This window comes from Amblyomma americanum, chromosome 10, assembly GCF_052857255.1.
Source record: "Amblyomma americanum isolate KBUSLIRL-KWMA chromosome 10, ASM5285725v1, whole genome shotgun sequence".
NCBI classification, from domain to species: domain Eukaryota; kingdom Metazoa; phylum Arthropoda; class Arachnida; order Ixodida; family Ixodidae; genus Amblyomma; species Amblyomma americanum.
This window is the reverse complement of record NC_135506.1, coordinates 105,567,229-105,592,385: the sequence shown is the minus strand read 5'-3', so window position 1 is coordinate 105,592,385 and position 25,157 is coordinate 105,567,229. Positions and strand designations below refer to the sequence as shown.

Below are 25,157 nucleotides of genomic sequence, written 5' to 3'. Positions count from 1 at the left end.
GGAAGAGGGATGAGGGATCTGAAACGAGAAAGAAAGAAGGAGCCTGAGCACAGTCAGAATTGTACCCTCAAGTCTGTCGCTCTCAGGTAACAAACCAGTGCGGTTTCCTTTGGTACCGCAAAGTCCATTCATGTGGAGGATCATGGCTGATGAACTCAACTGCGGCCCAACTCAACTAGACTCAACTGCAGCCCAATGGGTTGCAATTGACTTGAGCCGCCAGAAATGGGTGTAGTTCATTTTGTGCTGCTGGCGTGCACAGGCTAGAAAGCAGAGCACGCAGGACATTCATTTAGGCCGTGAGCATTGCAATCACTTGCAGATCTTGGCTATTTCCCGGATCCTGGATGCTGTCTGAATCAATAGTGGGCGTTGGACATTGGGAGTGCGGCAACGTCCTTGACCCAGCGGGCTTGCAAGACTCGGTAGGTGTGGCCAAATAATATCAGACGCAGTAAGTGCGGCGTCACCAGACGCCGGGCTTCCTTGATTTAGTGCAGTTGTTCGAGGAGGTGGACAAGCTGCAGTGGCGCTTGAGGCCTTCCCTTCAGAGGACGTTGCCTTCCTTGAGCATCTTCGGCGGCGCGAACGACGTCGTCGCACCCTTGCAGCGGTCTCTGTGCTTTTAATGGTCTCGCACTATTTGTTTCACTACCACTCGCTCAATCCTTAGGCGGAAAAGACTTTTGATGCAAGTCGTGAAGGTCACGGTAGTCGGCGCATATCAAGGAAGTCGCGCGGCAAATGTCGCCGCTGTGGGGCTAAGAGCATATCGGGCACACGATGGAGTTGGTACAGACACCGCTCATGTCTCTGATCCTCAAGCACTGTATGCACTGCAGAGGCTTGGGTACGAAAGGTCTAACTGGGTGTCGAAAGTGCCCGACCTTTACGTATGATGCTATACAGTCACCGTTGAAGGCAAGCTTGATGCATTTCAACCTTCCGAGGTGCTGAACATGGTTATTGAAATGCTGTTCGTCGCCTGCTTGATTAAGGTGGGGCAAACGCGCGTCACAGACGGCGGTTTAGACGTTGTAACTTACGCTAGCCGTTGTGCCACTGTCTTGGAGCATTAGAGTGCGTGCGCCGAAATTGCCGAGTTTTGTGACGACCGTAAAACTTTTTAGTGCGCTCTGCTCCTTTACATCAATGGCAATGACGTTTTTGTTGGGGTTCACTCTCATGTCTTTGACCTCTCCTGGCACGAGGCTTTCCAGAAACATAGATGTGGCTTACCTGTTAGGAAGTTCAGATTGTCAGTTGGTTGCTGTGGCATAATCAGGACGGCATGGGGCGCGGCACTGCGTGCCGTAATAACCGTTTACGGGCTTGATGAGGACGACTCGGCTTGTCTGCGCGGCCGGTGCTTGGCCTTTTTGCTAACCACGGGTACGAACCCATCGCCGGACGATGAGCCATCACTTGGCGCCGAATACACCACAGTGTCCTGGTTGCTTCAGTCACCTCGTCGCCTCAGGTGGTAGATGCGCTTTATCTGGGTGGCCGCTGCCGACCCGCCTGTTTTGCTCGCACCATTGCTCGCCGCTGGCCTCTACGTCAAGCAATCCGTGACAATATTTTCGCTTTTAGCCATCACTTCTTCGTGATTCGCACAATTTTGCTGCATATGTCCCATTTTTATATTCACTGTTGCCTTGTACGCCACTGTGCGCAGTCTGTCTGAACTGTTAGTGCTAAGTTCTTTGCATCTTCTTTTAACTACTCGAACAAAACCCTCCCCATTTTTTCGTAGGTGTCAAATTAAAACAATGGTAGCAAGCCCGACTTTTGCAAGCCACAAAGTTTCTCTTCCTCAGTGCTTTGAGGAAGCAGTGATCATCCGCATAGTATAGCATATAAAGACTATAACACGAAAAAATATCACTATAATTCTATATTGAAGGAAACGCGAGAATGCGCAGCATTTTGTTTTTTTCACATACAGCGATATTTCGAGGATTACCGAGAGAAAAATCAAGAGAAATGGTAGACGATTTAGCATGGCTACGCCAAATGCGAATTTGGTGGGCGAGCATTTCGTTTTTCGCTTCTTTTTCGGTTCGAAGCTCGGTTTTCAAGGACTAGCAGGCTTCAAAGACCAGCGTAATCGCACATAAGAACCACCTTAATGGTATGACGCGATAGGGTTAATGGGTTCAAGTACACGCATGAGCAAAGGGTCATTCTCTACTTAACATTCACACATCTCAAGAGTCCTCATACCAATCCTGCGCAGTGGTGGAGCCGTTAAGAGATGCGGCACCCCAGAATGGCAGTGGCTGCCACCGGTTAAGTTTGTGAGACTCTGGTTCCTCTTCCTGAGCAACCTCAAGGTGATGGAGAGGCGCTTCGGAGAAACATCGGCGAATCTGAGATTGGGGTTGTCGTGCTAATACATGAAAAATCGGCAGAGAAGAAAATCGGAAGAGAAAGCGTGACCTTTTGGCGTCATCACAACCTGTCCGACTGATTGTGAGGAAAGTGCCCACCGTGGCAGGTGGCAGTAAATTTACTGATTGGTCGCAGTAGTTGCTCTTGGTAGGCAGCTTGCCACCGCCGACACTGGCTGGTGGGCACCTGCTAGAGTCTTGAGACAAACATCGGCAAAATCTTAGATTAGTGGCTTTAGTGTTAGCGCACTAAATTTCACCATTCATCCTCTCGTCGAGAGTGGATGTAACAATTATATGCATTTCAGGAAAGGCGTAGTGCGCTCCATCACGTCTAATAAATGCTGATAGCTGCTTCGCCATCATCATCAGCCTGACTACACCAAATGCAGGCGAAAGCCTCGCTCATATCTCGTCAATTAACCATGTCTTGTTCCAGCTGAGGCCGCCCTATCCCCGTGAACTTGTTAATGTCATCCGCCCACCTAACTTTCTACTGCCCCTGCTATGATTGGCTTTTCTCAGAATCTATTCCGTTATATATATATATATATATATATATATATATATATATATATATATATATATATATATATATATATATATATATATATATAACGGAATATGTCGTGGGTTCGGATCCCACCGGCGGCGGCATGGTTGTTTTTTCTGCTGCTTTATAAGAAATTTTCTTTAAGCGATTTATTAATCTAAGTATTATTATCCCACTGATAAGTGTAACACATTAAAAAAAAGTTAACGTTTCCCTATGGACCTTGGTTTCGGTGACTATTGGCTCCCTTCATAAATTTGTCAAACGGGCCCCTCATTTCCTTTAGGTTGTATATATATATATATATATATATAATTAACTCTCTCAAGGTTACATCAGCAACAAAGGACGCAAGGCAAAAAGCTGCGTTGTTGCAGCTTGAGAGCCACCCTGCGCCCTCTGCCGGGGTGTATAGCCCAGCAGCTGATCACAACAACAGTGGAAGAGTGCACTCACAAACACAAAAGAAATACAGCCACAAAGTATCTACATCTGAAATTTGCATGAAGCTACGTCTCTAATATCATTGTACAAAGTATCTACATCTGAAATTTGCATGAAGCTACGCCTCTAATATCATTGGACGTTATTTCACAAAAAGTAATCCACATTTCTATGTACAGGGAACATTTACAATCACCCGAGATACAATGCAAGTAAAATGAAGGTACACAAAACTATATATATACTGTCTGAAGTACACAAAATTATATATATGTCCTGATCACGAGCTATGTACATTCAAACATAGCAATAAGTGTCACTAATTTACTCCGTGAAGTCTCTTCAAGTATTATGTTGTTCTCTTGCAGAATATTGAGGTAATGGGATAAACTATATGTCAGTGACTGCTTACCGTATGTGCTGCGGCAGAAAGGTACGCAACATGACATTTTGTTCCGTGTATTGTACGATGGAATCGAACGAGTCAAGTTGAAACTTGATAAAATAAACTCATTATTAATGGAAACAGCGTTTTTCTACATAGAGGTTAACTTGAATGGGAATAACTCTGAGATTGTAATGATATTAAACCTTGCAAAGTAGGTACCCGTATGAGTACACCACGGCACATTAGCTATTATTCTAATTGCTCGCTTTTGAGCAATTAGAGTTTTCATTTGATTTTGCTTGGTGGTTTTCCCCCAGACCATGAGACAATAAGTTATATGTGGCAATATAAATGCATTGTAAATTAATATTTTCACTTAAGTGGGAAGTGTGTGCCTATGGCGACATAGGATGCCATTAATCCTGTTTATTCTCGAGCACATTTTCTCAGTAAGTTTATCCCAATTAAGAGACTCGGTCAAAACAACGCCAAGACATTTCGCAGTTGGCACGACCTCAGTTTTTTTGTTTGCTAACCAAAGGTCGAGATTTGCACGCACCATTCTGTTTTTAGCTCGGAATAATATTGCTTTCGTCTTAGTAATGTTTACTTTTAGGAAATTCTTAAAGAACCATTGACGCAGGAATTTTAAGAACTGATTGCCGAGTGCTAGTAGGTCAGTTTCTGTATTACCAGAGGCAAGCATTGTGAGGTCGTCTGCATGCGCTATTATGTGTACAGCGAGAGGAGCATAAAATATATCATTAATGTAGACATTAAATAATAGCGGCCCCAGAATGCTGCCTTGGGGTACACCGGAGAGGATAGTTTGCGAGTTTGATATTGCGTGGACCATCGGCTATCTAGCCTTCGCACTACATGCCCTTCTCGCACCCATCTCTTCCTCTTAGTTCGTATAGGATGCCATTAACCCGTGTTTGTTTCCTGACCCACTCTGCCCTCTTCCTGTGTGTTAACGTTCAACCTACATTTTCCTTCCCCTATGTCGCTGCGTGGTCCTCAGTTGAACTCGTTTTGTTATCCTGAACGTTTGTAGCCTACAACTGAAAACCGGTTATTCATAGCGGTTACATACTTTCCTCTTGAGGGATATTGGTGAACTGCGTTCATGATCTGAGAGGACCTACTAATTGCGCTCCACCCCGTTCTTAATTTCAAGCTTTTCCGCGGCTTTTGTGGGCAGTGACCCGAGTGCCAAGATCTATCCACATTCCGAAGAAGTGGTGGTGGCGCCAGCACGCGTTAAAAAGAATTCAGGGAGCATCGCCTCCTCTTGGCAGCGCGTGCAGGCGCCATCTTCGGCTGTAGCCAATACTCGTCTCAGATTTCGCGACAGGTGTTGTGCCTTGGCGTTCAGGCACCTCCCTTTTTTAATTGACTTCAGTATCTCTCTCTTCGTATGTAGGATCATGTTTGCGGTTTGAAACGCCGCAGTGCTCGCCCTGCTTTCAGCGGCCTGCGGTATCGTTTACGGCACAGAAATGAAATACGGCCGAATGCTGTGCGATGTCAGCGGACGTTAAACCCGAAACACAACGAAATTTTTGTTCCACTATTGCACCTCCTGATATGTTTAGTACGCCCTTAAACTAATCGTGACAATGCTTCACTCTTCTTAGAAAACCGGTGATGCAGCTATAAGCACTTAAAAACTCCAGAGCAAACAATGCTTGCACCTGGCGGCATGTCACGTCGTTAAACAATTTACCAGTAATGACATAAGCATTGACCACTCAGAATCTTCTTAGGCCGGAATCCCTGAGAATAAACTGATTACTGTCGGCGTGTATTCAAAGCCTAGTGGCTGAAATATGGCTTGGGTGACCTACTGTGCTGCTGTAGAAAAATGTTCCGAAATTTTAGGTGACATTATCATGCGAAAGCTCTCCGTAGATACCTAATGAAAGAACGCTCACGCGTGTTGGAGCATCATAAGTGCTTGAAGCAGAAGTTTTGTGCAGCAAAAGGTGCATCTGTTTTCTTTCACGTGGTGTTTTTGTAGTGCCCTTGCCTGGTTTGGTGAAAATTAGTGTGAACATCACATCGGTTGTGATTACTCTCGACGGAAGCTCAGTTTTAGCGAATGCTCTTATAGCAACAAAATTTGTCTTCAGTGAACCATGGACGCCAGCAGACGCCACAAAACAAAAAAAGTCGCCCTGTTTGGTGGCGATTCGTTCACAGAGCTGTAAATATATGCGATCGGCATTTGCGTCGCTTACTTTACACGGCTGTGACGCGCGCCTGTCTCATCGCGGCTCCTATGGACACAACCGAGCAGCAAGAACACCACTATTACAGAGCGCCAGTGACCTCCTGAGTTCCTGTTCTCACGTCATTCCTAGCTATTTGTAATGGCTGCCCTTTGTCCAGTTTGAAAAATGACGGTTTCTCTGAGTGATTTCTGCCGCACTCTCTTCTATTATGAACTCTACCTTTTGTCTTTAGCGCTCTTTCTTGAAGTATTATTATAAAACAATTTTACGGGGTGAAACATTTCATTGCATTTGACCTTTAAAGAATACCGTGCGCTCGAAATTTGTACGCTGGGTTCCAGTGCAGCGCCTCTTTCTCTCTTCCTCACTTCACCTCACTTCACTTTATTCACCTTAAAGACCCTCTACAGGGGAGCATTACATAAAGGTGTGGGTTCATATATTCATTATTAAGAAGTACGAGTCATTGCCTTGAAATATATGTTTACAGTATCTGTAAATACACACGGGTGCGTAATGGCAGCGATATCGGTGGGGAGGGCATTCAAGTCCACAACAGTTCGTGGAAAAAAGGAGCCTGACAAAGTTACAGTACAGCACACAGGACGGACAGTCTGAATCGGATTGTAAGTGCGATGAGATATGCTTTTTCGGATGAGTGATGTCAGGTGGTTGATTTAGAGAGCTGTGGAAAAACTTGCGTAGCAAACAGAGGCTGGCGATGCAGCGGCGAGCTGCGAGGCTTTCAAGACCAGAATTCGTCTACAGAGCAGAGACGCTGGTGTAATATGAATATGCAGAGTGTACGAAACGAATGGCGCGGTTTTGAACTGATTCTAGTGCACATGCTAGGTATACACGGTGTCGGCTCCAGATGGGACCGGAGTACTCAAGTTTGTGTCTGATGAGGGTTTTATAACCGCGAAGCTTCGCGTTTTGCGGCGAATGACGAAGATGACGTTACATGATTCCTAGAGATCTGTTGGCAGATGATATGACTGTGGTAATGTGCGTTCGCCAAGAAAGATCGCTGCAGGGACTGACACCAAGATATCTAAACGATTGGACGCTTTCTATATACGAGTTATCAACTGCATAGGAAGAGATAAGTGGGTTGTGTTGGCCATGAAATGAGACGTGTTTGTATCTGTAAACATTTAGCGTCATCAGCCAGAGGTCATCATTTATGGCCGCTGTTAAGGTCGTTTTGAAGGGCCATTAAATCAGAAATATTAGTAACAGTGCGATAGATTACGCAGTCATCGGCGAAGATACGAATTTTGCATGACACAAGTGAAGCTAGATCATTAATATATATTAGAAACAAGAGTGTACCGAGAGCATATCCCTGAGTGACGCCAGATTTAACAGGGAGAGCACTTGAGCGGTGGTTATTAGTAGAAACAAACTGAGAGCGGTTAGCTCGAAATTATTTAACCCATTCCAGGATATTAAAGTCTAAATTTAAAAGAGTTTCGCAGGAGAGCCCCCTAGGAAACCCGTGTTGAACCGGATGAAAGTTGTTTAAATCTAGAAAGTTTATGAAATGGGGATTGATGGCATGTTCCATGATATTGTAAGGCACGCTGGTTAAGGAGAGGGGACGACAGTCTAGGAGAGAATCTTTTTTACGTGATTTATGGCCCGGATAACTTTCCCCACCTTCCAGTCGTCCGGTAAGGTTCCTGTCGACAGCGATTGCAAAAAAAAATAACGAGAAAGAAATGGCGGAAATCTGTTTTGTGTTTTTTCAATACTTTTGAGTTTATTTCGTCCACTCCAGCGGCCGACGAATGTTTAATTCTGTCGATAAGGTTTGTGATACCCTGCGGAGTGATTTCTCATGGGCGACATTGCTGACAGTGTTACACTAAGCGCAGTGGGCAATGGTGAGGCAGTTTCGCCTGTGAAAACAGATACAAACGAGCGGTTTATATCTCGGCACATTCCGTATCACTGGCATCCTCGCCTGCGGCATTGGTTAGAGCGATGACATATTGCTTGCGGGTTTATTTCTTCTCAAGACCTCCTGGGGTTATTCGTAAGGATTTTTGGTAAATCAGTTTGATAAAATGCTGCTTTGGAGCAGCGAATTGCATTGTAATATGTGTCTCGGCCTGATAGTACCGATCCCATGCATCTACGCCTGGGTTCCGTTTCGCTGCGCTATAAAGTCGTTTTTATCTTCTTTCCAACTCCTTAAGATTGTGTGAACACCATGATTTTTGGCAGTTTGTTGGAAAACTGATAGAAGGAATAAATTTGTTGAGCACTTCATTGACCAGTTCTCAGTGACAGAACGGGGGTGAAATATAGATTTAAAATACAGCAGATATGCTTCTAGCTCATAGTTAATTTCTCCACAATTGCCTTTGGCGTAGATAACGATGGTTTTCTTGAACGTTTCGCGGGATGTGGGAGAGAACTTGAATATTGCATGTATAACCTTATGATCACTGATTTCACGCAGGTATGTAATCAATGATAAGCTTTCAGGGTTGTTGGTCAGTATTAACTCCCTAATATTTGAAGATTCGTGAGCTACGCGTGTTAGTTCGAGCACCATTTGCATCACGTTAAAATTTAAGCAAACATCTACGAATTCTACTGCTTCATGGTTACCGGCGATTAGTAAGCCTACGTTTAGCTAGTCGATGTCAGGGTAGTTAAAATCACCTAGAACTACAACTTGCGCAGCAGGGTGTTTTTCAGCCAACAATTTAGCCACGGTATTTCTAGATCTGAAGTAATGTTAACAAAGGAACATGATTTTTGATTGTTAATGGCAATAAGGACACATCCTCCGCGTGTGCTTTGGAAGAAAGTGCGTATATTGATGTAGATTATCGAAAAAGAAAGATTACCGCGACGAGTAACCTGTGGTTGCTTGCGTGCGATCCGACGGCGACATGATTCCTATGCGATTTCTTTCATGATCTGTGTATCCCATGTGCAGTGTTTTATATCGAAATAAAAATGGTCGTGACTTGGTTATGGCGTAAGCTAGAAGGTGTTTTTGGGCGTTTCAGACGGGTTGAGAAAAATCTTCGCCGATACTGAAATCTGTACCTTTAAGCTTGGGGTCATTAGAAAGAATGACCGCTTTGGTTTTGAAAGCAGAGAACTTCACTATTATTGGTCTTTGGCGGTCAATGCTGTGACGGCCTAGCTATCAAGGCAATGCTGAATTATTACTTTTTCTGACTGATAATAAGATTCTTTTTCATTTGGGTCGGGATTCGTTTTCATTCTCTACTTCTCTTCCCTCACGACGTGGTAGAGGGGTCCACCGTGAAGCGATACCATTACGTACTGCACTTTTTCTTCCCTCTAAACCACTTTTATTGCGGCTTAGTACGAAGGGATGAAACACTCTGAAGATGATATCAAAAGCATATTGCGAGAGTGTACCGGCTAATCATGCAGCGCGAGATCATGTCGTAGTGATGGTGTACATTTAATTCAATAAACAGCTTTTTGCCCTCTAAACTGGGAGGGACCCTTGGTCCAGGGCTCCTACGTCCTGAGGTTCTTGCTGTACTTGAGATGGACAGCATGGCCTCCCACTGTCCAGGCTGTGCGTTTGAGATTTTCGGAGCAACCTACATGCTTTGGTAAGCCCATTAAGTGTTACACAATCTGGCAATGGCTGAATGGTGAAAATAATCAGCAAACAAAGCTGTTCGTTTCCGCCGACAGTGGATGGAATCCTGCTTGTGCTAAAAATTTATTCCTGCCGGATGTCATTCTTACGAAAATATTTGCAGGTTTCACGAAGTGGGATCTCTGATTCGGCTTCATGCTCGACCTCATGTTCGCCGCAGTTTCCGAATGATGTTCGCTCACATTTGCCGAGAAGTGGAACTAAAAGCGTTTAGTGCTTAATAAAACACATTGCGAACCTCTTTAAAGTCTATATAAACCCAGGAGACCGCAACAGCAATTCTACTGCTGTAAATGACTTTGAAGTGCGGAACCCTAGAACATCGGTACTTATGTGCGACTTACCTGCCAGTGGCTGTGGCTTTTGCGCTCGGCTGATGATGTTAAGATCACTAGGTACAATCCCAGCCGCGGCATTAGCATTCAAAGGGAGGCAGAATGCAATAAATGGCCACGTGCTGTGCTGTGCCGGTGCACGTAAAGAATCTGAGGAGGTCCAAATTATTTCGGAGCCCTGCACTACGGCGTCCGTCATAGCCCATGTAGTAAAACAGAAAGTTCAGTAAATTGGCGCATTGTTGAATACAAAAACAGCGCAGCGACACGCGAAAAAAGTTGGAGGGTATTGAGCTTCGGATATTGAACAATGATCAACGTACAAGGAATAAACGTCTGTAAAACGGAACGTCCAGCTCGTTGGAATACTTTTTTAACATCCTTCGTCCCCTGTCGAAGCGTTGTATTTGATTTCAACGTAGTCATAGCCAATATATTGCTTCGGTACGCTAAACGCCTTATACCAATACCAGTACCTCCATTCGGGGCAGCCGTTAACAAACAGGGGAAAATTTATTAGGAGCACAGCATAACTACAGGCTGCAATGAAAGATTCATCAATGCGCAAGACTATTAGGCTACATGTACACGATTATTCTGAGCAGGAATGACTATTATAAGGAAGATTAATCGAATAGAAGCAGAAATAACGCTTTCAATATAGGCTAAAAGGAAACGTTTGTGCCTTAAACAACGTCAAAAACTTAGCAGTCGAATTGCGGAAAGAATGAAAAAAGCACCGGAATTGTGGCAAGTGAATTCACGATAACGAACCACGTAGATATACTGCCAGCGCATGAGCTGTAGAAGTCCAGTTTGACCCTTCTTTACTACCCCTACAAAAACTAGTAACTACTCAATGCCATCCACAAAAGCGTAGCCGTACGTCTCCTATTTTGCAGCACGAACCAATTCATATTACCAAAGAAGGTCGATGTTGTCATTTCGTAGTCGCTTACAGGCCGAGAAAGACCATTAGGCGAACAAATTATATAAGATTTCCGCAATACTGCCTCACGACCAGAATTGTTCAAATTGAAAAGGAAAATAAAAAGGAAACAAGGAAGAACAGTTTATTAAACTTCGCACACTGGCCTGTTGTCCGCCCCAAGTTGTAAAACTATTGCTGCTGTCCAGCCTCATACACGCCAGATATCAGTGTTTAAAATATGGAAATTTTGGGTTATTTGAAAGGCCGCCTATCAAACACAATTCAAAGAACGCACATTCTCAGAGTATTTGATAGACAAATATCAATTATATATGTAGTCGAAACGAAACTTTCCTAAGTGAAGTAGTTCTTTCAGAAAAGTTCTCAAAGTAGGTCATATCAATGAAACTATCGAATTCTTCATCTGTAATACCACATCTTGGGCAGTTGACAATTCAGCTAAACTATAGCGTTGTGAAATCAATTCAAAAACTGCAGATTAAGTTTTCCAATGATGCCTACATTGTACAAGGACCACGCGCAGAATGCTGCAGCCTAAAATGGAGCATTCGCCCAGCTGGACTGCCAACCCCACTTTGCAAAAACGGCCACCTAATCCTTCATGCTATGAGAACCAGTTTCACTTCTACCTGAGCACAAGACTCACCCCACTTTTTCCTTCCCCCCCAGACAGGCTGGCAGCTCCTCTGCAGCCTGCTCCGCATGACACAGTGGCCGGCGTTTGTGGGCGTCCTTGTGTTCTTTGGGGCTGCATCGGCGTCGGCGCTACAGCAGCTATGGATCAAGTTGTGGACGGACGCGTCTTCGGCTAGGGACAGTGGGGGTTCTTTTCCCAATCAGCCGCCATGGGTGCCTATCCTGGTGTCTTTGTGCCTTGCCGATGGTAACCACCTTGCGAGTACATTCCTCGTCTGGACAGACAATGCGTCATGCTGTTTCTTTAAGCGCTTGCGGCAAGTGTCTGCAGCTTGCCATCCGCCTTCTTTTTTCTAAGGCTGCAAAGAGACGAGCAGTATGTTCAACATGTTTTTCACTGAACTGCATAGGTGTTTATTCAAAAATGCTCACATTGACTGCATTCCAAGTATTGTTGTTTGAAGAATGAGAAAATATGCACCTTAGCATAGACGAAACCAGGACACCAGCCCGCCTAGCCACCTCCTTGTTTTTGTGTATGTCGCGCTATGTACTTTACTCAATGCGCGTCCTATACTTGGCTAAGTAGCATCTTTTATAATAATCTTCTTCACTGTGGGCCCTTCTACATGTAATATTCGTTTTAAACTCTAACTGAAGTGTGCTCACTTCTAGTAGCTTAGAACAGGTTTACAGCAATAGAGTATTCTCTTAAGGGTTTATATACAATAGCCTTGCGTGTAGAGTTTCACCGTGCCATGAAAGTACAAACATGCCGTACGCGCAAAATTCTGTGACCAAACAAAAGGCTGAAAGAATATATACGTACCTCAGAGTGCTCATGGATACTTTGCATACTGAGGGGTCAAGCTGCGGTCGCTGCACCCGAGGTTCACAGTAAATAGACCTCACATTTTTCACCAGAAATGGAAAGTCCAGCAAAACTTACGTTTATTTCTCATTGAAATTCGTTATGCGCGTAACCTTTCTCAAAGGAGGCAATATCATGACGCTTGCTTAGCCTTCACGAGCAGCCATACTTTCGTTTTTCGCGCGGCCAGAAGGTGTGCTCTTTTTTTTTAAATTGGGGTGAGTGTAAGGCGCCCCTCGTTCACCATAATAAGACGGGGCAGCCACAATTTTTTTATATATGAGACGGAGTGGCATTCTGCTGATAAAAACTTTGACTGGAGAATCTCTCTCGTTCTTAATAACCGAGCATTTTTCATAACTTCTTCCGTCACAGGTGTCCTGGACTGTACTTACAGTTTGAACATAAATGTGAGGATCACTAAGACGGCAATGATTATCCAGCAGTTGGTATAAGTGTTCCCGAAGTGGTTGAAACAAGTTTCATGTAAAGTTTGGAGTAAATTTTTGACCAAAAACTTTACGTTCAATCGGTTAAATATTGTATTTGGTACAAAATTTAAAAAACATTAATGTCATCAGCCTAAATGCCTTAACTCAAATACAAATGCATCGCCTAATGCTCTGTAATGAACTGTAGCTTGTGCCAGCTGCGGCCAACTTAGCCCTGCGAACTTTTTAATCTCAGCCACCCACCTGACACTCCGACGGCTGCGCTTGCCTTCTTTTAGAGCGCAATCCGTTATCTTCAAGAAGCACGGCTAACCCTGCCTTCGCTTGACATGCGCTAGCGAGAAAAAAAGTATAAACACAATATTTTGCAGCAGGTCTCACATCAGCACAGTGAGAAAATTTCCTTTGTAAGTTAAATTAGAATAATACTGAATACAATGTGCGCACAGAAACGCAGGATATGGCACCTATCGAGCCGATTACTATACAACTTGTGAGGAAGTCAACCGAACAGAGGAAATTCAACGGAAGTTCGATAATTGTTTTCTGCAAATATCACAAATTATTGCTTTATGTTGGAGAAAAAGCCGTATATTCGCAGGCGCTTGAAACGAAAATGACAGTGCAACGGAAGCTCGCGGATAGAACAGTTAGCGTTTTTGAGCATTAGATTACAATTCTGAAAGATTTGTGGCAACCTATTTTTGTAGCTTTAAGGTGGGTGTAGCAATGAATTAACTTCCTTTAACGGTTGAAAGAAGCTGCTAGTTATCGAGTGAAAATCTCGCGTTTTCTTTTTCTTTTTGTGACATTATGTTCAGAAAATTTCTACCCGTGATGTTGCCTGTTAAATATACAAAATAATCAGATATTTTTTTATGATCTACTTACGATTGCGATCTCCTTTTTGAAACGGCTTGATCAATTTTTTTTTAGCAAAAGAACAGGTTTGGTTTTTCTGGCAGTAATTTTTTTCTCTTGACAGTGGAGTATTCATTATATACATAACTGAAATTTAATATAAAATTGTATTCAGCGTTTCTTCGAGAGCAAAGCGAAGAGATCATGCCCGTAGAATATAAACTGAATTGCAACTTCAAGTTAATGGCATCAGATACATGTACAATGGGGCAAGAAGCCGAGACGCTGCCTTCTGAAGCGTGAATTATTACAGGTAGCAAACAAGCCTCTTAGCGGACAGCTCATATGCATTGATTATGTGACGAAAATATTTCAAACTGCCAGCTTAAACATGCATCTTTGGGTTTAGGCATCGAAACGCTTTAATCAAAGAAATAAAAAGCAGAAATAGCACCATAAGCTTGAAACTTACCATGTGCATCGTCTTTTGAATATCTTAAAACACATTTTCTTTTAAAACTAACGCTAAAATGTTTGACGTTTCCTTTCTGTAGGCGTCACAACAAAAAGCGTTTACCTTTTTATCACAGTCAAAATTTCGAAAGATATGTTGAAAGTGAGTGAATTTTTCTTTTTTTCAGGAATATCTGCATTGTCAAACCAAAAACATAGTGTTGCTGAACTCTAATACAATTAAGTCTGCGGTAAAGCTCCGCGCACACTAATAATCCCCGCACTGACAAAAACATTCTTGAAAAAAAAATGAGACCACCGTGGAAACTTTCCTGGTTACCTAAACAAGAAGCTGATCACAGGAAAGAAGTTGTAAGCTGTAGACATTTGACGCCTTGCTTCTTTAATAAAAGCAAACATGAAAAAGCTCACTTCGTTTACTGTTGCAATTGGCTAGCGAAGTAACAGAGGACGCCAAGGACTGTGGGCGAGTGTTACCAACTGCTGTTTTTTTGTTAAGTTGTATCCTACTATGCCCGAAATAGAGACGCTTGATTCATTCTTCATTTTCGCAGCAATTACAAGTTGCAATATAAAGCTTAACGTTCTAGCTATATTAAATCAATTTTAACATATGAATGCGTTTTTGGCTCGAAAAACTACATTATTATTTCAGCCAACTAATTTACTTTAGTCTAATATTGCATGTCTTGTTTCGCACCTGCGTTTTTAATTCCCTTATTATGGTTAATTATCAACTTAAATAGACCCCATTTCAGGTGGTTTTACTTATGCACGTGTGTATCTTATACGTCTCTCATTAATGTTTTATTTTATTAAATGTATGAATAAGTGTCTTCTTTCCAATATTTTCCATTTCTCTGTATATACTGGCTGTCGCTGTTCTGCGAAACGTTTAGGTAGCAATTTTCAGAAGAAGAAACAAGTCTAATCTAAAGTTTCACCGTTTTGTTTGAGCCTAGACGGAAATTCCTGGACTACCTTCCCCCGATTTTCTTTTTTTTTGTATACTTGCCACCATGTTTGCAGCCTACTATTTTGTACGTCAACTTGAATTCTCTAACCGATTTTGTAACTCTTTTTGCCATATGTTATCGTTTAAGTTGTTTTACTTACCAATGAGTGCAACACACCTGATTTGCTGTATCATTCACAGCCCTTCCTGTTAAAGTCCTTGATGGGACTAACAGTATCAAATTTAAAAAAGAAACCTGTCCAACTCATTGTCGCTATTCGCAGTGGCATTACGCATCGTTGGGAGCTTTCTTCTGGCTCTCTCTATGAAACGGCTGTCTCGCTCCCTGCACAACGACATGCTGAGCCGCGTGCTGCAGAGTCCAGTGTCCTTCTTCGACGAGTCTCCCAGGGGCCGCATAGTGAACCGCTTTTCGACCGACATCGACTACGCCGATGCGCGCGTGGTCCTCAGCGCCAAACAGAGCGTCCAGAATACGCTCATCACGTTGGCCAAGGTGGTCGTCGTTGGAACGCAGTCTCCCGTCGTGGTCGGAATAACATTCGTGCTGGTCTCGCTTGTTGCCTACGGAATGGTGAGCACGGATTCGAGACATTGAATTTTCAAGACGTGGAGAGCGACTGTCCGGTGCAAATACATATCTTGATGCTGCATGTGTGCCGTTTTGATGCTTCCAGCAAAATATCCTAGCAGTACAGCAAAGCAGGAGCGCTCTCTCTAAAAAGTGACGTTCCACACCGTAACTGAAAATTTCCTGAATTAGGCAAGAAACTCTAATTAAAGCTTTTTTTCTGCAGCTTCTTGAAAACTATCAATTTCATGAAACTCTCTAAATATTTCTTTTCTGTAAATTTCACTCCTCACGTTTACTGAAAGATGGAATATTCGACGAGACGAACATCACTGTCTCAAAATGCGATACTCGGATTGTCGGGAAGGCGCCTAAAAAACGAATCATTAAATGAATGAAGAAACTTGCTCTAACTTGCTACGCCGCTGTTAGCTTAAAAACGTTGTAGTTTATATCTGTAAAATACGAATGCAAAGACATGGATAATTGCCGAATGTGGCTCTCGTTTTAATTAACAATTGTAGGAGAAAGACCTTCTCTTCGAGCAGAACAGATTCTTATAATTTAAGTGAACCGTAGCAAAACAGAATCAAGGAAACACCAAGATATATAAATTCAAATTAAATAATAAAAACGTTATCTTGTATTTGGACCATTAGCTAGCCAATCAGGCTATGTGCCTAATGAGGTTTATGTGAATAATCTCAAAAATAAAAACAAAAAGGTATACAAAAATATTCACTATAATTTCAGAGCATCATAACTCAAAAACGAATTTATAGTAATATAAATACAAGGATGTCTGTAGCGCAGTAATAAAGAAACAGAAGACCACAGGTTATAATTGACGTCATTATTCGCGATTGAATATGTGCCCTTGAAGGAGCGGGAGAGAGAGGGAAGAGAGTAAATCCGCGTCTAGGGACGAAGATGAAGAAAGAACGCCCAGCGAAACGGAGTGCGAAAGGTTGTCTTTGCAATTCGACTGAGCGAGTTCCACTCGGCCAGATGTAGCTATCGCGTCAATCCAGGTTTAACCGGAGCTAAAACACAGCCAATTTTCTTATCGGGTTAATTTAGTCATTGCTGTGATATGACTTGAGACCGGGCATGACCTGAGACAGGACAAGGTCATGGCCGCAAGTATGAGCCATTAAATGCCTTCGCCTTTATAATATCGTCACGTTGGCGTTGGCGTAGAGCCAGCAACAGCGTTAAGCGACCGAGAGTCAGTAGCGGTGTAGCCCTGGACGAGAGCGCTTCCTCAACCCTTCATTCTCCTCTTGATCGGCGCGTTCGTCTTCCCGAGCGCTGGCGTCAATATGACTGAGCATCAGCGTCTTGCACGAGAAACTGTCGCACATTGAACCCTTAATATGACTGTGAAAGTTTATTTAATAGTTTACACGAATAATTTCAAGCTGCCTTAATTGTGTCGAGAGGCCAATTCTGAACTTACCTATATGCAACTGAAATGCGAACTAAAAGCAGAGCTCTACGTTTATCGGCACTCACAGACCTTGAGAGAAAAAAGGCAAGATAAATAAAGGGAGTCAAATTCCCTGCCTCATTCGTGCTAGGCCATATAAGCTACACTAAAACCTTAACCTTTGCAACAAATGCTACACTCGGTGTGGAAATTGTCATCATCTTTGAAAGAGGCTATTGAAAATCATTTTTACGGTCCTTGCAGCACGTGACACTGAAGGCTTCACATCGTTGCCGCTACTCCGAAAGCCTGGGCATGTCCCGGCTTCTCCAGCACGCGAACGAGACCGTCGATGCGTTGAGTAGCGTGCGAGCCTACGGCGTGGCTGACAGGTTCCAGCGCCACTTGTTCCGCCTGTCGGACGCCGTGATACGAGGCTACCTGAGCTATGGCACCGCGTATCGCTTCGTGCGCACACTCACCTGCACGGCGGGATACCTTGTGGTGATGTCCACACTGCTGGCTAACACCGTATTCGCCCCCTCCGGACGACCCGACCCCAGCAGCCTCGGCTTAGTCCTCAGCTCGGCCTCTTCGGTATGCGGGCTTTTTTAAAAAGAAATACTTGCTGAAATATGCTGCCAGCTGCCTACTGTAATCTGTCGCACACTCATAGGTTAGCAATGCACCTAGCAAGCTAGCAAAGCAGCTGAGAGGAGCAGTTTATGACTGGCTCCCACCTTCCACATAGACGACCACTGTATCGGAGCGTACGATAGCAAAAGGAAAGATATGATGAGACCTGCTTTCAGAAGCATGCACCTGGTATTATACTTTCACGGAAGTATAAAGAAGCTTTGAGAAGTAGGGCACGGGAATCGCGGGTTATATTATGAGCCGGCCCTGCACGTCGATTAAACATTTCGTAGCTTTTGTATGGAGATAATTATCGAATGTAAGCAATTACTTACTGACAGGGATGCTTGTTGCCTCCGGAGCAGAGAAGTAACAGAAAATAACCTGCCCACTCAAAACAACAAGTGCTAAGTGCGAATTCAACAAGGCGCTCCCTGGTGTCCTTCTCCTCGTCTTAGACGGCGTCTGCACAGTTGTGGGCGCTAACGTCGGTCTGTTTATCTCATCGCATGACACTTAGATTGTTAGTTAATCGGTATAAGAGATTTTTTTTTAATTTCTTTGCAGACATCCTACAGTGGCGAGCGCGCAGGAACGCTCGAAGCGATTTAAAAATAGAGCAGAAAACCGCGCCTCCTGGTATTTAGAAATGACGGGTGCGAGAGTTCGTTTACAAGTTGTTTTTCATTTCTTCTTCACTGTGCATGGATTTGTGTAATATATGGCTCAATCGGGTAAACGTATCGCTTTCGTAACGCGTTGAAACGAAGTCGTTGGTTTTTGCTGTGAGATCTTTGCGCACGTGTTTTCTGAACGTTGCTTGGCGGTTCGACCGGTGCATCTACCTTGGCTGGTTTTTGCGCTTAACCATGGCAAGAACAACTTCAAAATAAACAAGGAAGGAAAAGTTACGATCAAATCAGTTCCCAAGAAAAGAAGCGAACGAGGAGCCGGCTCGTGCCCCATGAGCGCGTCATCATGGCGTGGATAGAACCGTGCCCTCAGTGAAGGAAATCCTGAGTGATACTGTCGCAAAAGCAGCTTGCGAACCGCTGTTAGGAAGCAGTCAAGCCAGTGTTCTAAGCTTTGTCATCGCCAGGCCTTCTAAGCAAGTGCCTCCATGGCAGAACACAGAACAGCAATGAGTCCTTGAGTCAGTTGATCTGATGCCGCTGTCCGTAAACAACGTTTGTTTGATTGACACGCTGAAAGCGGCCACTTGTGATGCTGTAGCGTACTACAATGACCAAAATCGAGCAATAATTGACCTCTTGGTAACTCTTGGCGTCACGCCAGGAGTATACTGTGCAGTCGGTCTCAGCCGGGTTGACAAGGAGTGCATTGCAAGAACATATTTCTGAAGCTCACCAGAAAGCAAGGAACGTCATACAGAAAAAAAACTTGAATAAAGGCTTCTGGGAAGATACCAAAGCATCCAGAAAGTGCGCATATTCTGCCGGTGCGTTTTCAACTGGCGTATACAATGTGCAATTATAAAATTACGTTTTTCTCGAAATCGCGTCTTTGAAATTTTTCGAAGATTGATGTATCTTTCCTCTAAAGCTATCTGGCCGAAATGTTTTCAACTTCTACTCAAATAGCTTGAAAATAGTCTGAATTTAGAACTTTGCAAAATTGTTGGAATTGTTATGCCAAAAAAAAAAACGTTAATTGGAAATTCTCTCCCACGGTTGTCGAGGAAGGAGGATATTCCCCCCCCCCCTTTTAAGATATACCTAGAAAGCTAAGTTTATTAGTTTCGGGCTAAAACCACTATCCTGTGAATTAGTGTGCGAAGTTTCACGGTCGTACTGCGTTTTATTTCTAAAAAAAGTAACAATTAATTTCATACCCCTGCCATAAATTTGCATCTCAAGTACGAAAAAACATAAAAAAGCCTGCTGTGAATAAATTACACCAAATCAATGCTAATGGCATTCTTATTCAACTATAAAAATTTCCGGATAAGATATGAAACAGCTGATGTGTTTTAAAGCAGAAAACAAGATGCGTCATTTACCATACCACTCTCCCAGCTGCTAAAGACTTAGTGTGCAGTTAAGCACATACATACTTCAAAGCTGCAGTGGTGCCGTTGAAAACAGCGTCGGAATTCTGCGCAGTTCTCAATGCTACTGCACAACACAAGTTTTTGGAAATGTATAGTTTACAAACGTTAGTAACCTGGTACAGGATAGCACTCCTTTTATTCATTTATTTGGGGGACATAATTGTTTTACTTCGTTGATACCTCTTCGCCACCTGTGCACCGGTCTTTCCTCATTTTTTTCTGAAACAGGTGCCCCTGTCACTGGCGTCGCTTTGTGTGATGCTGTTCAACGTGCTCCAGATGGTCGTCTCTTTCGAGCGATGCGTAGAATACACGGAGCTCCCTCCAGAGGTGGGCAGTTACAGCTCTGCTGTTCTAGGGAGGCACTGCTCCTCCATGTTACGTTCTTGGCCGCTGAGCTTTATGTGCGGGTTCTGGGTGCAGTAACTTTCGATATGAATAACTACCATAATATTTCCATGCCTTTCACACCAGTTTATTTTTTTTTTCAAAAACATAGATTAGAGATAGGTCCCCCAAGTTATGAAGGTTAGAATGCAGGACAGTTATAGACGACTGCGCTGCGTGTTTGTCGAAATAGGCAGTCAAGCTTCCCGCTTTCCATCAATGCTGACTTAATTTCTGGGCTCATTTTTCAGCTCTGTTGTTTTTCCTCACTTGTTTAAAGAAACTACGTGCACGTTTTCCACAAAAGACTATTTCTGTATCGTTAAAGAAGGTTAGAAAACCGAGGGGGTGTCATTACGGCACTTTCCAGTTCGTTCTCTCAAGCGAAAAACTGAAATGAAAATATAAGTCTTATCAGCTTCCAGCGTCTAAAAAACAAGCATTTTTTATCAACTGTAGCCGATCATATTGAAGCAATATTTTATTCCTTTATCCTTAGACGGATGTCCCAATCGCTGCATGTGAAAAGAACTCGTCACTGGCCTCGACTTTGTCAAGGTGGCCCCACGAAGGAATGTTGGAGTTCCAGAATTACTCGGCCTCCTACCGCCCATGTGTACTGCCGAATATCCTCAATGACATCACGTTCCTGGTCAGGCCCATGGAAAAGGTACGCACCGTTCGTTAATGACTTTGAAGGAGTGATAAATTCCGTACACAGTTTTGAACAACCTCACGTTCTGCTTAAAGCTTTCTAACAACAGAATGGGGTTTTGTTAGCAAGTAGGACAAATAACGACACTCCTCACGTCCTTAGACACTGAAGCGATATGAATCTATAGATAGAGTCCGTTTGAGAATTTTTATTATGGGATCACCAACTGGCACTGTGGTGTCGGCTATTCGGACGAAGGGAACGAACAGACTCAGACGGGGCCTAAGGGTAGACTGTGAATATCCAGCGGAGAGTGTGGGTTCCAGTGAAAAGAGAGGAGTGCTGACGATGATAGTAAGGTCCGTAGGAAAAGCAAAATAGAAAGTTGGGTGGGATACAAAGTCACCTCCCCCTTAAAAAGCTAAAAACACGTAAGAGCATAGCACGCAGGAGAACCGACAAAGTCAGGTCAGAATTGGAGCCTGTCAGGTGGAGGACGGTGTTTCGTACTTCGACTCAGCGCTTGCCCTGCGTCGTTACTCTGCGGAGTTGAACTGCTTGACTGAACCTCAGGAGAAGGAGCATGCGGAATGGGCGTCGTTGCACTTTCGGCTGGTGCTGGTTCGGTGCGATCGACAGATACACAGAAGTTCCAGACGACCTCAGAAGAACTTTCAACGTGGGACCCTTACCTAAAAATATGGATCCCAACCTACACGAAGAAAGGCGGAGAGCCAGGGCCGAACAGATAAACAGAAGGCTAGGCCAATCCGAAAGCACACTATACACAGACGCTTCTATGTACGCAAGAGCAGAGAAACGCACAGCCGCGGTAGCGGTGGTCAACGGTACAGGGGAAACTATCACCTGCGCTTCAGTAGGGGTGTCAGGGATAGCAGAGGCCGAAGAAATTGCCGTCGCGCTAGCGATAGCCGAAGGCTACAGAAAAGGTCGCTCCCTAAATATCCTAACGGACTCGAAAGAAACATGCAGAAACTATACGAAGGGCAATATCAGCGGCACTGCCCTCAGAATAATCAGCGAGGCGGCAGCCTCAGCTGAAAGAATACCCATACAACATATAATCTGGGTGCCAGCCCACGCAGGCGTAGCAGGAAACGAAAGGGCGGACAGTCTAGCTCGAGGGCTCACTTACCGAGCAGGCTTATCGATCGTCTCGGAGTCACGGCTACTCATATGCGAGGGGGGCTACACAGAGACCCTACAACTATATAGGGGAATCAGAAAGAGATATCCATCACCACACAAAGCACTAAATAGGGAAGAGGCTGTAGGATGGCGTAGGCTACAGACGAACACCTTCCCTAACCTACACACATACAACAAGATATCACCAACGCAATTCAGACCAGACTGCCCCTGGTGCGGCAGTACGCCCACACTCTATCACATCACCTGGGAATGCAAGAGAAACATAGCATTCCACAATCAACAAACACCGAGTGCGGAGCAATGGGAGAGCTGTCTCTTCAGCAGCGAGCTTGAGGTCCAGAGGGCCTTGGTAAAGCACGCAACTGAAGCGGCACAACTCAGTGGAGCCCTGGACTGAGGGCCCACTCTTGCTTGAAGACTCAAGTCGCCAGCACCCAAGCAAGACGACCAGGAAGTCTTCATCCCCGCGAACCTCTTGGAAAGAAATAAAAGTTTTCTCTCTCTCAGAAAACTCGGATTATTGTTTGAGCGCAGAGCCCAGTGCGATGTGGAGTCAGACCTGTTTTCTTCTGCGCGAAATATTTTGATGCATTACAGCAGCAGACATCACAAAAAACAAAAGAATTCCGGCCATTCTGAGTGTTTTCAATGGACCTATGAAGTAATGCGATGCCTAGCTTCCAGCTGTGGAAATTTGCACCCGAAAGAGGTCACTTTCTCGAACTGTAGGGGACCTAGCATCACGTCTGCAATCAGTGTACCGTTGGGTGTATGAATGTTTGTTTTGCACACTGTCGCGAGCTGGTTTGAGCACAATGGTGGAGTGCGCGTCACCCCCACAGGACATTCAAGTAATACTGATTCCGGTTCTGGGTATGCGACCATACTGGAGCCTTGCAGGTGACACGCCAGTTGTGGCGTGTGGCATCAACCAAAATGTGTCGAAATAGCCGGCTAAGGAAGTCTGAAACTGGCGTGTTTTTTATCCAGTCTTTGAGTACCCTGTTGAACCATTCGATTGTACATTTTCCCAGTGGGTAGTATACAGAGCTGAAACGATCGATAATGCTCCTCTCATAAAAGAATTACTCGAAAGTTTGGGATTTCAACTATGGTCCGCTGATGCCTACGATTTCCCACGAAACCCCTCGCAGCAAGATACCCTCAGCATAGATGAAGAGAAAGGGGGAAGGCAGAGAGGTTAACAAGAAGGGTGTTCTTGTTGGCTACACTGCACTGCGGACGAGGTATGAGAAGTTTGAAAAAGGGCAGGGTGATGGGATGACGAGCACCTTTACAATTTCCCACTCAAACCAGTCGTTCTCAGGTCCCAAAACAGTGCTTCGGCAGCCTCGTCCGCGTCATGCTTTTCCTTGATAACGCAGTGTCCATTCATGTAGATATTCTTAGCTGATGAACTTAACTGCAGCCTAAAGGGTTGCAGTTAAGTTAGTCATCAGGTCATCAATTTATCAGTTCAGTTCATCGGTTCTCGCGGCTTAACTACAGCCCTTAAGTCTGCAGTAAAGTCGCAAGAAAAGGGTGTAGCGCGCCCGTATTTGAAGTACACTGTGTGCTGCTGGCGGGCACAGGCTAGAAAGCTGAGCACGCATGACTTTCATCAAGGGCGTGGGCATTGCAGTTACTTGCAGATCTTGGCCATTCTCCGGTTCATGGCTTTTGTCGTCTGAGTTAATCGTGGGCGCCGGACATTGGAAGTACGGCAAAATCGCTGATTCAGTGGGCGAACACGCCCTGTAATGGTGGCTACGTAATATATGAGGCAGAAGGTACGGCGACACCAAACGCCGGGCTCACTTGACTTAGTGCGGTCGTTGGAGGAGGCGGATAAGCTGCAATGGCCTCTCTGCACGCAGATTGGTCTTGCACCATTCACTTCAGCACCGCCCATTCAGTCTTTAGACGGAGGCAGTCTTTCGAGGAAGAGTAGTGAGGGCCGTGGCATTTGGCAAACTTAAAGGCAGTCGCGCGGCAAATGTCGCTGCTGTGTTGCTCGGAGGATCTCGGGCACATGGTGGAGCTGTTGCACACGCCTGTCACGTGACCGATACTCATGCACTTCCTTCACTGCAGCTACTTCGGTACGAAAGATCGAACCGGGCGTCGAAAGTGTCCTACCTTCCCGCATGATGGCATACAGTCACCCTTGAAGGTCGGCTCTATGCGTTTAGACCTTCGGAGGCGCTGATATTGGATTATTGAAATACTGTTGGTGGCATGCTTGGTTAACATAGGCAAATTGGCGTCATACAATCATGAATAAAATTGTCATAAATTAGGCTGACCAAAATTTATTATATTGAAGCTGGCATCTAGGATACCATTAAGAAGGCTGCGAAGAAATTGCCTTTGCATCTATAAGCCATAACGTATTTAGGGGGCACTAACATAAAACAGCGTTTTGTGACATAAACGACATAGCCTTTTCATATTTCACAAGCTCGTTGGTTTAAAAAAAAATTGTAATTTCACAACTGGTACTGGAAAGGAAGTGGCAGTCGTGCGTTCTAAATGTACAGCAGCTTCGGCGTAGCTTTCGTTTCTGAGAAATTTATCAAAACTATATTCAGACCTATCTAGTGCACAAGGCACGATAATGTTCTCTTTGTCTCTTAGATTACTTTAATCTTAGCATCTCCTGTTAGGAATCAATTGCTCTGGTCGGTATAGAGAAGGCAAATGTAATTTTTTTGATTAATAATACCATTACGGTCCAAATAAAAAATAGCATCCTAAATTGTGTCAAGTCGCACGCCACACAATACTTGACATGTGCATGAAAAGGAGCCATTAATGACCTCTGATTTGACCAATGCTAGTTTGAAAATGGGAAGTAGACTAGATGGGAGCAACAAAAAACACAGCCCATCTAGAGGCGCCCCGTTTTCAACAAACTATCAGACAACATGAACTACCAACAGACCTCACTTTTATCTTTTTTAACAGTAATGGCCACATACTGCGCCATTTGGATAAAC

At 44.2% G+C, this 25,157-nt stretch overlaps 1 protein-coding gene across 1 annotated transcript in view; it reads left to right on the top strand.

The window, feature by feature from the left end:
• Nucleotides 1–25,157, top strand: part of LOC144106567 (ATP-binding cassette sub-family C member 3-like) — a 159,690-nt gene that overhangs the window by 89,065 nt on the left and 45,468 nt on the right. Inside the window, exons 19-23 of the mRNA XM_077639412.1 lie at nt 11,636–11,849; nt 15,500–15,810; nt 17,501–17,833; nt 20,172–20,273; nt 20,830–21,000. Coding sequence (XP_077495538.1) covers nt 11,636–11,849; nt 15,500–15,810; nt 17,501–17,833; nt 20,172–20,273; nt 20,830–21,000 — 1,131 coding nt within the window. The remainder of the gene's footprint in view (nt 1–11,635; nt 11,850–15,499; nt 15,811–17,500; nt 17,834–20,171; nt 20,274–20,829; nt 21,001–25,157) is intronic.